Source organism: Centruroides sculpturatus, unplaced genomic scaffold (assembly GCF_000671375.1).
Source record: "Centruroides sculpturatus isolate CEXI.00-Female unplaced genomic scaffold, Cexi_2.0 scaffold436, whole genome shotgun sequence".
Lineage (NCBI taxonomy): Eukaryota > Metazoa > Arthropoda > Arachnida > Scorpiones > Buthidae > Centruroides > Centruroides sculpturatus.
In genome coordinates this window covers 554,366-569,682 of record NW_019384550.1, presented here as the reverse complement: position 1 = coordinate 569,682, position 15,317 = coordinate 554,366, and the positions used below count along the sequence as shown (strand labels likewise).

At 34.0% G+C, this 15,317-nt stretch overlaps 1 protein-coding gene across 1 annotated transcript; it reads left to right on the top strand.

Annotated features, from left to right (window-relative positions):
- Positions 1 to 4,233: 4,233 nt before the first annotated feature.
- Positions 4,234 to 9,428, top strand: LOC111623640 (patched domain-containing protein 3-like). The gene is made up of 2 exons (XM_023366303.1): positions 4,234 to 4,499; positions 7,954 to 9,428. The coding sequence occupies exons 1-2, from the start codon at positions 4,238 to 4,240 to the stop codon at positions 9,426 to 9,428; spliced, it is 1,737 nt and encodes a 578-aa protein (XP_023222071.1). The 5' UTR covers positions 4,234 to 4,237.
- The last annotated feature ends 5,889 nt before the right edge of the window (positions 9,429 to 15,317 follow it).

The window sequence follows — 15,317 nt, the reverse complement described above, 5'->3', positions numbered from 1 at the left end:
ATTCATTAATTTTCATTTTCATGTAGTAAAGGCTCTATGCCTTCATAAAGTACGTACTTTTCCTTTGTTTAAGGGTATTTGGGCAGTTTATTCTCTGTTGTATTCTCCAGCAAACAATACATACAATTACAGTACACTATTTTCTGAGGAAACACGCATACTTATCTTTTTTTAACCCCATTCCCGATAACCCGGCATTTTCACAAACTCGGCCACCCTTCGGTCCATATTAGGCCGAGTTTTCGAGGTTCTACTGTATCAAAGATACATGAAGTTTACCAACGATTTCTGACGACCAAACTCATAGATGTGCGATTTACTATTTGGTATAGAATTTCGTATTGAATCAACTAAAGCCTGGTACTCACATGCGGCAACGGATTACGGAAACAGTCGACAGAAACGGTTGTGATTCCGTCGTCTTTCCGTGTCCCGTGTACTCACGTGCGGAAATTACCCTACAATTGAAACGGGCCATCTGCCAGCCGTAAATATAAACCAGTTACTACAGTAGCTAGGCCACGTGCTAGTAGTCGAAAATGGCGTCTACCGGGATCGCTTTGTGATATCATTTAAACTTTTTAAGTTTGCCTTCGATCTTATCGCAAATAAAAAAAAAACCTCTAAAACGAATAATTTGGATAGGAAAAATATTCTAAATCGTCGAAAGTTAGGAATATCGAATACTTTCGTCGCCGAATTACGATTACTCCTATCCCAATACTTTAAGCAGTAAGTAAGTCTATTTGACATTAATATCTAAATCGGATAGTAATGTAGAGTATAAATGAAATGTATTAGCGTATTAGTGTACAAATAAAGCTTTTTAGCTGGCCGACCGTCATAGTTCGAACGCTATCGTCCCACGCAGGGATGCCACTCGCGACATATGAAAAAACTTGGAACTGGATGAAAAAAAACCAGATTATTTACCCAAAAAATTCGTGATTTAAAATATAATTACAGTAGCCCTCCCTATAACATGGTAGATACGTTCCGTTTTATTCGAATTCCGTGTTTTACGAGTCACTTAAATACATTAGCCAATCACAGCCCAGCACGTGTGCAGTTTAGGGACTATGGCCGTTTGAAAGGTTTTCCTCCATAAAATTAATCGATTCTAGATTAATTCGACTCAACATTTCCAAAATACGTATAATTTTTTTGGGAATAATCCGTATAAACTATGCTATAAACAAAAAATTGTAGGATTACTTACCGAGTGTGCACCGTTACATGTCGCCATTGCTTGTTTTCGTCGCGGAGCGGCGCATCGAACGGCGGGTGCGTGTTTTCTGATAAGTTATTTTTCGGCGAAAAATTCGCTGAACTTTGGAGACATCATTAATAGAAATAATTTTTATGGCCGTTAAATAATAAATGATTTTTAGTAGGACCAGTGCTCGTTTAAACTCAACGGTTAGTGCAATATCCGCTATTGGTCTAGATTCGACCAATCCTGTCGCGACACGAGTCGGCGATGACGTTTTACCGTATTATACGAGTCTCTTTTTGAATACAATTGCAATTTTTTCGCCATGTTATGCGAATCCATATTATATGAACCCGTGTTATAGGGGTCTACTGTATAAATACTTTATCGTAGTACATTCATGCTGTTATAATTACACACACTATAATACAAATTTAAAAAACCATTTATTACCTAATTTACACAGTAGTTAATGTTATTTTACAGTTACTCTGTTTCTTCTTCTTCCATTGACAGTTCTGCACAATCTTTATGCTCTTCTTGTCGCTTCTTTATACTTCTTTCAAATTCCTTGTACTACATCTCTAATTAGTTTAGGTTCCGGTTCATACAGCGAACAGCTAAGATTTTTCCTACAGATTGCTTGTTTAGCAAGCAACCTGTTCTTTGACGATTCAACAGTTAAGTTCGTTTTTTGCAATTAATGTTGGGAAACGGAAGCCGACATATCCCTCACCACCCGGTCACCCCCATTGTGGGCCTGGCCGAACCCATAATTGCCATAGATAATTTATATACAGTATTAGACTCAATAAGTCCATTTCTTAAAATTTAGAACACTAACATTGTGTTGTAGGTAAGTTACATTGATTAAATACTGTATATAATTATTCACATTTAAGAATTAATAGAATAAATGCAACATGTTTAGCTACCATCATTTTAATTCTCCTAAAACTTTTGTTCTAAAACTTACACCACTTCATATACAAACTTACAATGTACTGTATATTTTCAAAATATACAACATATATATATATATATCATGCCTATAATTAAGAATAAAAAATATTACTACTTTATACATTTTCAAACCACAATGTTACAAACATTATTGCATAAAGCAATACATTTTATTTTCAAAATACACGTAAGCCATCGAGATTTTTAATTAAGTAGCTGGAGTTAAAATGTTGCTGCTTGTCTCACCATAGCAAATCATTGCGGGGTATGGTTTCATAGCTTGAGCAGGTCATTAAGTGTATCTGAGTGTTTTTAACTCCACGTGATTCAGGATTCAGCAAATAAAGTACCATCCTTTTCGTTTTTGTTTCTAAAATCTAAATTTTTTTATTATTTAAGTCATTTTATTTTAAGTCATTTAAAAAAAAAAAAAAAACCTCGAAACCAGAGAAGGTCGAAAAACCCAGATCTGGGTTTTAAAACCAAGGAGTGGTAACCCTGGTCCCAGGTGATCTTTATGACGACATTGCTAAACGGCCTTCCTATTGTTATAATTTTTGCTGTTCCGCTTTCAGCAACGGCAAAAGTGACATCATTTTGCCGTTCCGTCGACGAGTTCCGTCGTCCGTTGCAGCATGTGAGTACCAGGCTTTAGTCTAATCGCGCTATATTACAACTGTTTGATAGGAAAGTCGTGCCCACGTATACAATCTACGATTGATTTAGTAATTTTAAGTTAAGCAATAAGATAAGATAAGAATCGAAAATGAACATTCCTGAGAAAAATCTTCTGTCCAGCTGGAAGCCAAGCAACCCCATCACCTTGTGGGAAATAAGCCAAACGCCTGGTTGTGACTACTCCATTGTACTTTGTCACTCATATGACAATGGAATGGTCTGCAAAATGAACGTTAAGGTTCAACACAATCTGAATGCAAAACCACACGTCAAGGTAGATCACTGATGGTAGATTCTCCCTCTTCCCCGTATAGACGAGACATTGCACCATTCCACTGCTGTCTCTTTAGCTCCACGCAACTTCTTGGATGGAAAACGATTCGCTGATGACCAAATGAAAATCACATTTGCAGAGTTCTTTCAGTAGAAATAGCCTGAGTTTTATTCAGCAAGAAACCGTGACCTACCCAATCCATGGAAGAAGGCAGTTGAATGTAATGACGTTTATTTTCTTGAGTAAACTATGTTTTTTTATTTGCTTTTAAAATTAATGTTGTACTATAAAATTCAAAATTCCAAAAACTTTTGCTTCGATCCAACACTACGAAAATCAACTTTGTTAAAGTGTCAAACAATTTTAAAACGTTTACTGGTATTAAAATTGTGGAAAAGCAAAATAAGTTCAATTAATTACAAATCATATTTACATCGCAAGTTAAGTCAACATTGCAACAAATTCTGTGGGATATACTGTTGTTCAATTACTTCACTGTGACAGCATCGTCAAGTATTACACATTTGTTTCTCTTATAATGTTATTTTCTCAAATTTCATTAAACCACGACAGTTTGTTCGTGTTTTCTCAAATAATCTGCATCTGTACTCTGCGTGAAAATTTTTAAAATTATTCTAGTGTTTCGTGTCTATTTGTACTGTACTTAATCAATTTTTCGAAAAATTAACGCTCACTGATTTTTGTAGGTATTGGCCTAGACGATTCTTTTGTTTTGTTGTCTGCTTGGAGGCGAACGAGCGCAAAAGACAGCGTGATGCAGAGGATGAGCCATACTTTTTCCGAAGCGGGAGTGTCCATCACCATCACTTCCTTGACTAATCTTGCTTCGTTNTATTACACATTTGTTTCTCTTATAATGTTATTTTCTCAAATTTCATTAAACCAGGACAGTTTGTTCGTGTTTTCTGAAATAAACTGCATCTCTACTCTGCGTGAAAATTTTAAAAATTATTCTAGTGTTTCGTGTTTATTTCTACTTAATCAATTTTTCGAAAAATTAACGCTCACTGATTTTTGTAGGTATTGGCCTAGACGATTCTTTTGTTTTGTTGTCTGCTTGGAGGCGAACGAACGCAAAAGACAACGTGATGCAGAGGATGAGCCATGCTTTTTCCGAAGCGGGAGTGTCCATCACCATCACATCCTTGACTAATCTTGCTTCGTTTTGTGTTGGAATCACTTCACCTTTTAGAGTCGTTCGTATCTTTTGCTGCTACAGCGCTCTGTCCATATTTTTCGATCTCATCTATCAGATCTTCTTTTTCGGAAGTCTCATGGCGCTTGATGGCTACAGAGAAGAACGTCGTCTTAGTTCCATTCTTTGTTACACAGTAAAAGAAAAGCATTTCGGTAAGTACATATTTTTGTGTGAATTTATTTTTTCGTGCACAGACAGCTCAGGCGGTTAAGGCTTCAGACTACCGCTCTACAGATTGGGGATCGCTTTATTATTACGTTACTAGATGTTTTTAGGAAACGACTTTCCGGTTCGTTCCGACATGACACGAAAACAAATATGGTAAACGCTTTTAGCATTCTGTTTATAGACGTTTATATCTCGCAGAATAGAAGGAGTACGTGCCCGTCCAACGTCATATCCGATGAAAATATCAAGAAAACTTTAAAATTCCTACATGTGCGGCCAACGGCCTGCCAACACCAGTATCCTGTGAAAACACACGTGCACTGTACATGAATTTTAACAATCTTGTATAGAATATATTGTTTCAAAATGATAAGAAACACTTGAAAATTTAAATCATAAGCGAATTTATTTATTACTAATAAGCAATATGTCCACCTTTTTATTAATTACTCCGTAAACTCTTTCTGGAATTTATTTAATAACTTTTTTCTCGCCTATGATTTCCTGCCAAGCATCAGTTATCGCCTGTTTTACTTATTCCACTGGAGTATATATAGAGCTTTTCATTCGAATATTCTTTCTTTGCTAATATGCCAAACGTATTTATATAAGATGAGAAGACATCAGACCAATTCGTAACACGCACACCATTTGTCAAAAACAGTTCCACTTTAATTTTGCACGATGAGCAGGCACATTATCTTGTCAGAATTGGAAAAATCTCCCTCCAATTTTTCCGGAAATGTTAGGTACATTTCTGTCACTTGCTGTTATCCTACAGCACTAGTCCGCCCCGAGATAAAAACTAGATTTGTCATACAAGCCAATCAAAATGTACAACACACAATATCACTTTCAGTATTTAATCATTAAGTATTAAATAATCTACAGCCGAAATTCTGCTGAAGTGGAAAATATAAACAGTAGGAAAAAAGTAGAAGAAATAGAAAAATTAAAGGCAGATAGGTGAAACAATGATATTTTATTTCGATTTTTCTGAATAAGATCTTTTCTATTTCCTAAACAGAAACTACACCAGTATAATAAGTCCTATTAAATAAGATTGAACTGCTGCCTACTGTAGACCTGTTCAGGCCATACTGCCCAGCAACATTAGGCATCTTCTGCCTACTCTCCACCTTTGCTATTATACTCTCACCTTTCGAAAAGAAAGACAGATGCAAAACTTAATGAGTGCCTACCCGACAGTCTCGCGAATACATAAAAGAATTATTTTGTCAGAAAAATAAAAGGCTAGAATTACAAAAGAGAGTTTCAAAGTTCGGAGGAATACTATCCGATCGGTATATACCGGCTTGAGCGTTGATGTCGACGTTTCCCACACTCCGAAAAGTTTCGAATTGTTTCCCGAAGACATGGGAAGACCAATCGATATTCATTATTTTACATCGCTTCTTCTTGTATTTGTTCTGTGAGGTGTTCGTTATCCGATCATGTGTTCTTTGTCCGAACATAAAAATCTTTCACGAAAGTGTTCGTTAACCGATCACCCACTGTATATTGTTGTGAAGCTAAGGGAACGAGGCATCTTAAAATTGACTCTCCTTAGTAGATCAGTGATAGCTGCCAAATTTCACTAACTAACTGTATTAGCTGTATGCAAATGTTGTATTAAAACTTTTATAATCTACAACTGCTCATAAGAACACTGCAGAATTTGCTTAAAATAATTACCTTCCTTTTAATAACAAACGAATCGTAAAATAATTTCTTTAATAACAAACGAATCGTAAAATAAGTACTTTTTTTTAGAAAACGAAACATCCGAAGTCAGGAAAGAAGAGACAAACAGGAAGCAGTCTAAAACTATGAAGTTCGTTTCTGAAAATTTCGGAACCTTCCTCGGGAGAAAATCAGTGAAAACTCTAATCGTATTCATGTTCGTATGCAATATTGCCGGAAGCATTTACAGCATCAAAGATATGAAACAAGGACTGGACTTAAAAGAAATCTTTCCATTTTCTTCTCCAATCACAAAATTCATAAATGATTANTCTGCTGAAGTGGAAAATATAAACAGTAGGAAAAACTAGAAAAAATAGAAAAATTAAAGGCAGATAGGTGAAACAATGATATGTTATTTCGATTTTTCTGAATAAGATCATCTCTATTTCCTAAACAGAAACTACACCAGTATAATAAGTCCTATTAATAAACAAAGTCCAATGTAGCCAAAGATACAAAAGAAATCAATAAAGTAAAGACATAGAGGCAAAACGAATTACTACTTCCAGCTTTTTACAAAGGAATGTTGCTTTTATTGGAGCGAATTTTATTCGGTTTTTTACAATCACAGGTAAGTAATATTAAAGAAAAACACGTGAAGCGGCTTGATTAATTTGATGACAGCAATACTTTTATCAAAACATGAGAAGTCAAAGGTGACATTCCCGCAGACCTAAAATGACATTTGAATTTGAGCATNCAAAGTCCAATGTAGCCAAAGATACAAAAGAAATCAATAAAGTAAAGACATAGAGGCAAAACGAATTACTACTTCCAGCTTTTTACAAAGGAATGTTGCTTTTATTGGAGCGAATTTTATTCGGTTTTTTACAATCACAGGTAAGTAATATTAAAGAAAAACACGTGAAGCGGCTTGATTAATTTGATGACAGCAATACTTTTATCAAAACATGAGAAGTCAAAGGTGACATTCCCGCAGACCTAAAATGACATTTGAATTTGAGCATTATATTGTGTCCTAGCCTATATGTAATTAACAGTAATTAACAAATTTCATTACATGGCATAAATGTCACATGAATTCTTTATAAAGTTATTTAAATATAATTGAGCGGCACATAAGGAGAATAAGCTTTATAAGTCAGCGTTTTCGAAGTTCAAAGCAACCGCATGACCCTTAAACATAGTCTTTTGTAAATAAGTACTACTTAGCAAGACCGATGTCGTGACGAAACCGGAATTTTCAAATTCCTTCTATACGCTGAGATATTCGAGGTCAAAGTTCGCCACAAAGTCTATGAGTCGATAGCAGTCGTAAGCTGGTCGCGCGCTACATGTGAATCTACATCAGTATTGTCCGATTACTGAAAATTTACATTGATCTCTACCATAAGATTTTTTTTATCTTTACGACGAGCGTCTAACATCTACGGCCAGTGGACGTACTTGTGCGTTTTAAGCTATCATCAACCGTTATAATAGTCACGCGGTACAGTATATTGTTGTGAAGCTAAGGGAACGAAGCATCTTAAAATTAACTCTCCTTAGTAGTGCAGTGATAGCTGCCAAATTTCACTAACTAACTGTATTAGCTGTATGCAAATGATTGTATTAAAACTTTATAATCTACAACTGCTCATAAGAATACTGCAGAATTTGCTTAAAATAATTACCTTCCTTTTAATAACAAACGAATCGTAAAATAATTTCTTAAAGTAACTTTTTTTTTAGAAAACGAAACATCCGAAGTCAGAAAAGAGGAGACAGACAGGAAGCAGTCTAAAGCTATGAAGTTCGTTTCTGAAAATTTCGGAACCTTCCTCGGAAGAAAATCAGTAAAAATGCTAATCGTATTCATGTTCGTATGCAATATTGCAGGAAGCATTTACAGCATCAAAGATATGAAACAAGGACTGGACTTAAAAGAAATCTTTCCATTTTCTTCTCCAATCACAAAATTCATAAATGATTACTATTTGTATTTTACAGATTATCCACACGTAATACAGATCGTTTTTAACCAGACATTAGATTATTCAAATCCCAGTGTACAAGAAGAAGTAGAGAACATCTTATCAATGGTTCATAACGCNAAAATGCTAATCGTATTCATGTTCGTATGCAATATTGCCGGAAGCATTTACAGCATCAAAGATATGAAACAAGGACTGGACTTAAAAGAAATCTTTCCATTTTCTTCTCCAATCACAAAATTCATAAATGATTACTATTTGTATTTTACAGATTATCCACACGTAATACAGATCGTTTTTAACCAGACATTAGATTATTCAAATCCCAGTGTACAAGAAGAAGTAGAGAACATCTTGTCAATGGTTCATAACGCTCCTTATATCAGTGGACGCGAACACTCCTTATGTTGGATACGAGAATATCTTTCTTTCATTCACAATAACGACTTAAATTATCTGATGAAAGATTTTAACACGAGCGATCCACGAGGTTTCGTTCAAGGATTGAAACGAGTATTTCTCCGACTTCAGCCAGCCATTCAATTTCGGAACGATCTATCTTGGGATAGAGAGAGAAACCAAATTGTGGCTTCTAGGTGTTTTGTTTCGTCCAAAGGCGTCAGAACCGGAACTGATGAGAAATTATTCTTAGAAGGTTTACGTCAGATTGCGGATCGTAGCAAATATCGCGTAATCGTATACAACCCTTCATTTGTTTTCTACGAGCAATCTTTAAACTTGACGGCTATCTGTTTGCAAAACGTGGGTGTCGCCGTCTTTGTAGTAAGCCTGATATTCCTGGTGCTGATACAAGATATTCCTTGCACCGTTTGCGTGTCATTAAACGTCGTCTGCATTCTAGTAGAGACAATGGGTTACATGAATTGGTGGCATGTCAAATTAGATGTGATGTCGGTCCTGATTTTAATGATGAGTGCGGGATTATGCATCGATTTTTCGGCTCACGTGGCGTACGCGTATAAGTGTTGCCAGAAGGAATCATCCGAAGAAAAAATTAAATATAGTTTGTACTCCACGGGATATCCTGTAATTCAAGGTTGCTTGTCTACAGTCTTGGGTGTCGTTGTTTTGGCATTTGGACCTTCCTATACTTTTGTGATATTTTTCAAAATAATCTTGTTGATTATGGTTTTCGCTGCTCTTAACGGACTGCTTCTATTGCCAGTGATGCTGAGTATTGGAGAATCCATTGTTATTCCTTGGAAAAAGTAGGTAGATATCGATTGTATATTTTAACCCAATTTCCAAACATGAATTTGAGATGTTTTTGATTTTTGTTCCTATTTTTGTCTAATTTGTACTTTGTTTATTAATTAACAGAATTTATTAAACTAATGTAGTTTCTGTCTATCATATAGAGAACTTAGTCAAAAAAAATCAAAATAAAATCTCTTTATTTTCTCCTGACAAAGTAGGGAAAGATATAAACAGAAATCAATAAAAGTAAGGACATAGAGGCAAAAAATTCAAAATGTTTTTATTTTTACAATTATTGCAGAAAGTTGTTTGTTACCGAGTGAATAGGCGCGCCCACAAGAGGCCTCGTGGATATAACCACTAAACACTGGTAGTTGGTCGTGAGTTCACGCCTACCAACGGGCTGGCTAGGTAGGGATTCCGGGTTTTCTTCACGTTTCTAACACATAAATAGGATCCAGTTATACATTGAAGTCCTTTTGGGAGGCACTCCCTAGGCAGATCGCGAAATAATGATAATTCTAAGTTGCACTAACATTATAAATATATCATTCTAAAAATCAATTTTAAGAGAAGTTTTTCTTTACGAAGAAATAAAGTTTACTGTTAAGAGTTTACTGTGTACTGTAAATGTTATTCTCAAAACTACAAAAATATATTTGTTTTTGAGGAACAAAGAACTTAAATTGAAAGCAAAAGTGTCATGTGTTCTGTTTCATTTCCATCTACAGTAGAGCGTCGTTTATCCGAAAGCTGGTTATCCGAAACGTCCGTTATCCGAAAGCTGGTTATCCGAAACGTCCGTTATCCGAAAGCATTCCAGTCGGCAAATTTAAATTTTCGCTAGTGCTGTGGCGCTGCAATCTTCGGCTATTTCTCGGGCTACTCAAATATTTTGTGTTTTTGATACTAAATTAACATCTGANTCTGCACGTTTCTAACACCTAAATAGGAGCCAGTTATACATTGAAGTACTTTTGGGAGGCATCTCCCTAGGCAGATCGGCCACGTGTCCATAACTAAATAAACCACAACCACAAACCTAATATATGGTGAAATTTAAAATATCATTGCATATGTTATTCGTTTATTCGATTACTTTAATTAAGAAATAATTAAATATAATTAATCATTCGCAACAAATTATTACTTAATAAATTATAAGCGAAATAATGATAATTCTAAGTTGCACTAACATTAACATTAACAAGCACTAACATTACAAATATATCATTTTAAAAATTAATTTTAAGAGAAGTTTTTGTTTACGAAAAAATAAAGTTTACTGAGTAAATGTTATTCTCAAAAATACAAAAATATATTTGTTTTTGAGAAACAAAGAACTTAAATTGAAAGCAAAAGTGTCATGTTTCACATTATTTCACTATCTATTTGTGAAATAAGAAATATTGAAATATTACAGCATATACGTTTCTGTACTTTTTTCTCACAATACAGAAATAAAATTGTTCGTTAAACGAAAGTGTGTTTTTATGTAATTCTCTTTATAGAAAGTTACTCAGAAGCACTGAATACGCCATTTGTTTGTCAATTTTTTTCAAACATTTTCTTTTCGTATGAATTTATCTGAATAATGTAAATTGTTTACAAAAAATCTTCTAATAGTGGAAATGCGAACTTACATTTTTTATGTCTATCATTTTAAATTAAAAAGAAAAATGTTTTTAATGATATACTTAGCAGTTAAAAAACTCAATTTTTGCTCCTTTTGCCGGGTCCACATTGGCCAAAGCCTCACTACGCCTCTGTCCTAGAATGAATTAAATTCAATAAACGAGGCATCATTGTAATTTTATCTCCTTCAGAAATAACTGATAAATCTCAAATTTAATGTTCTATTTGTAATAGGAAGATAACCACGTGTTTTGTCGTGTTTTGTTATAAAACTCCTTTTATTGTTTTCTTACAGATGCATTTCGTGCTAGGTTATCTTTCTATCTCCTTTTCAGTGCTACAAAATAAATTTTAATTATTAAATTGACAAAAAACTACGTCGAGTAGATAATGCTTACAAAACAATAAAAACACATTTCATAATACCCTAAGGGTCTCCATAGGTTTCAATGGCTTAATTTTCTTACTTATACGGTACTTTTAGTCCCATTTACAATATTTTCACCACCTTAATAATTACATTAAGGGCGTGTATAGTGTTACATCGAAAGAATGTACATCTTGTAACACAAGTAAATATAAACTATAAAACTTAGTAACATTTTACAATAATATTTTAAAAACTTTAAAACAAAAATATAAATATACATACGGGTTTCTTTCTAATTAAAAGCATATTATTTTCAAAATTTAACAGTATACAGTATGTTGTATAACCTTTAAACACCACTATCATACAAAATAATTTTTTCATACGTGACAATGTATAATCCTTACGATATAATTTACTAACTCAACGTTGCTCCTTGTATTATGTTGTACCCTTGCTGGTCGATTTGCATACCATTTAACACATTTATTAAATTATCATTATTATATTCTATTATCTCTATGTGTTCTTTGAATTTACGTTTATAAATATTTTTTTCATAGTGTAGGACTTTATTATTATTTCTGTCTATTTGGTAGTTGCTATTTTTGATGTGGTTAAACCAAGGGGTATTATATGTTTTAGTCATACGGCAGCTTCGTGTTCTTTAATGCGTAATTCTAAAGTCCTTCCTGTTTCTCCTATTTTCTTTCGGATTTTGACAGTTATAATTAATCCTATAAACAATTCCAGTTTTTTTTTTCAATATATCAACGTTGGTTTTGTGTTTTCCTAGTTTATGAATTTCGTGTGAGATTTTATTGGTCAAAGATGGGGCCAAAACCACATTATCTTTGTATAAAAGTTTTGAACAGTTATCATAAATAATAGTTATGTAAGGAATGGCTTTGTAATCTTAATCTTTTTTTATTTTTTATATTAAACCTATTTTTGTAATATTGTGTGCCAAATTTTTGGATAAATATCGAAGATGAATTTATAATCTAATTCGTGTAATTCCATTACGCATTGTTCTTGTGTATATCTTCTTTAATTCCATCATAAATGTATTCGTTTTAATACCTATTGGGGTATATGAGTAACAACTGATTGTTTTATATTTTGGTCTATATTATTTATTGTATTTAAAATCATCCTTTCATTTGTTATCTCATTATTAAAAATCAATAAGTAATCATCCACGTATCTCATTACAGCTTTAACACCGGGAATGTTTTTTACTTTTTATCTATATCTATCGTTACTAGTTCAGCTAATTTTGACCCCATGCTAACGTCATTTGTTTGTCTATAAAAATTATTACAAACTTCAAAATAATTTCTTTTATATGCAAATTCTATAAGATTTATTAATGTTTGGTTGGTTTTTAATTGTATCAGGCTGTTTTTTTTATTAATTCCCATTTTATGTTTTGGGTACCTTTTTTTATCTATTCATTCAATTCATTTCAGAAATTATTTTCATTTAGAAAAACTTTTCAATTCACTCATCAGAATATAAAAAATTATATTATAACATATATTTGTACATTTTTCTACAAACTGTTCTTCAAAATTTTCTAGAAAGGCATTATTATTGTGTACAAATGCGCCCTGCTTAATAATATTTTGGTACTTTTTTTGTTTACCGATACTTCATCCTGTTGATCTTTCATAAATATCAATTATTCTGTGTTATAGTGTTATTTTATAGTTTATAGTGCTATTAAAATTTCAAGCATCTTTTAGTTGCATACATGAAAGTTTTAAAATTCCACTTATGACAATCGCATACAAAAATCATTAGACTAAAATAACTTTTATATAAGTGAGTGCAAGGTAGCAAGCTACAATTTATCGTGGAAACTGAAAAATTAACTTGATTGTTTTCTATAACGGATAATTTTTTCCTTTAATAAGTGTTTTATAATATACAGTACATCCCCCTATAACACGGTAGATACGTTCCGTGTTTTATGAAATTCATGTTCTACGAGTCCTTAAATACATGAGCCAATCACAGGCCGGCACGTATGCAGTTTAGGGACTACGGCTGTTTGAAAGGATTTCTTCCATAAAATTAACCGATTCTAGACTAATTCGACTCAACATTTCCAAAATACGTATAATTTTTTGGTTATAATCCATATAAACTATGCTATAAACAAAAAAATTGTAGGATTACTTACCGAATATGCACCGTTCGACGACGCCATTGCTTGTTTTCGTCGCGGAGCGGCGCATCGAACGGCGGGCGCGTGTTTCCTGATAAATTATTTTTCTGCGAAAAATTCGCTGAACTTTGGAGACATCATTAATATAAATATACTTTTTATGGCGGTTAAATAATAAATTGTTTTTAGTAGGTCCGCCGCTCGTTTAAACTCAACGGTTTGTGCAATATCCGCTATTGGTGTAGATTCGACGAATCCTGTCCCTACACGAGTCGGCGATGACGTTTTACCGTATCATACGAGTTTCCTTTAGCGTGTTTATACGAATACGATCGCAATTTTTTCGCCATTATATACGAATCCGTATCATATGAACCCGTTTTATAGGGGAGTCTACTATAAATATAAGCGTTTGTGACCGCAGGGTCGGTACCTCTGATGCCTTGTCAAAACTGACACCACCGTGTCTTCCGGACATGGAAATTTCGATGGCCGTTACGTTAGTTTTCGCGCGAGCGATCGCGTTGTAAGCTTTCGGACTTGGAATGGAGGCGGAAGGAGATAACCGGAAGAAGTACAGTACACTCCACAAAGTTATGATTTAACAAAATACCCGTTTATTAATTAATCGATACCATCTATTTACACGGTTTTTATCGTTGTTTTCATCAAATCAGATGCTTAGCACAGTTACTAAAAGGTACTGTACATACCCTATAAGGGAAAGGATAAGCTTGTCGCGACCCGGACCAAGAGAGAGAGCTCACGTTCGTTCGCGAGACGATAAATACCTTAAACACTTGTTGGACCTACGACGTATCGATGTTCAGTTCGATGGGAACTTCGGAGACTGTTCGAAGGGAAATCCTTTTGTTTTATCCTGTTAGCGAGGCGGCGATTGGCGAAGGATGGAATCGGCAGTTCGGAACATACACATCATTTAGACTTTTAGTTGCTGACGACTGCTCCCGATTGTCATCACCCTTCCCTCCTCTTTTGTTAGGAGGCTCCTATTGGGTTTTTTCCATGACTTCGTTAGGAATTTTAGTACATGGGGACAATAGTGAAATCTTTACTCGTTGGTTCCGGGTGAGATATTCACTGTGTCATCTTCAACAAGGAAATAAGTCCGTGAGACCCAGTTTTAATTATCTTTAACACTTTCGTTTTTTCGTGCTGTCTTCTTAACTTTTTCTCTCCACAAACAATATTTAAACAAAATATTTCACCAATTTCGGTTCTCACACGTTGTTACACCGCTAAGGTTATTACAATTATCCGAAAAGGAAAAAAATGCAAACTTCATCAATTATTTGGCCTAAACTTATAAGTTTTCAACAGGAAATATGTTTGAAATGTTTTCTGTCATCATTTACCTCAATGTCAATGATTTATGGATGGAATTTCTTCAATCCCTGTTCAAGCTTCACAAGAAACCATAATTATTTGTTCGGTCTTCTGAAGATATTTTATTTATCTTTAATCGAATGTTTCTACTGGATGCATTTCTTTCTTACTTTTTGTATGATAATTCCTTTTCTATCAAGAAAAACGCCCAGTATATCCTGGACATCTTTGTCAAAGTATGTCTGTCTCTGTCTTCTTGCCTTAGTGTTTGCTGTAATATTCAAAAAATCTCTGTCTTCTTGCCTTAGTGTTTGCTGTAATATTCAGCATCGCCAGAAGAGTAAAATTAAATACAACAATAAAACTAAGAAATTCAAAT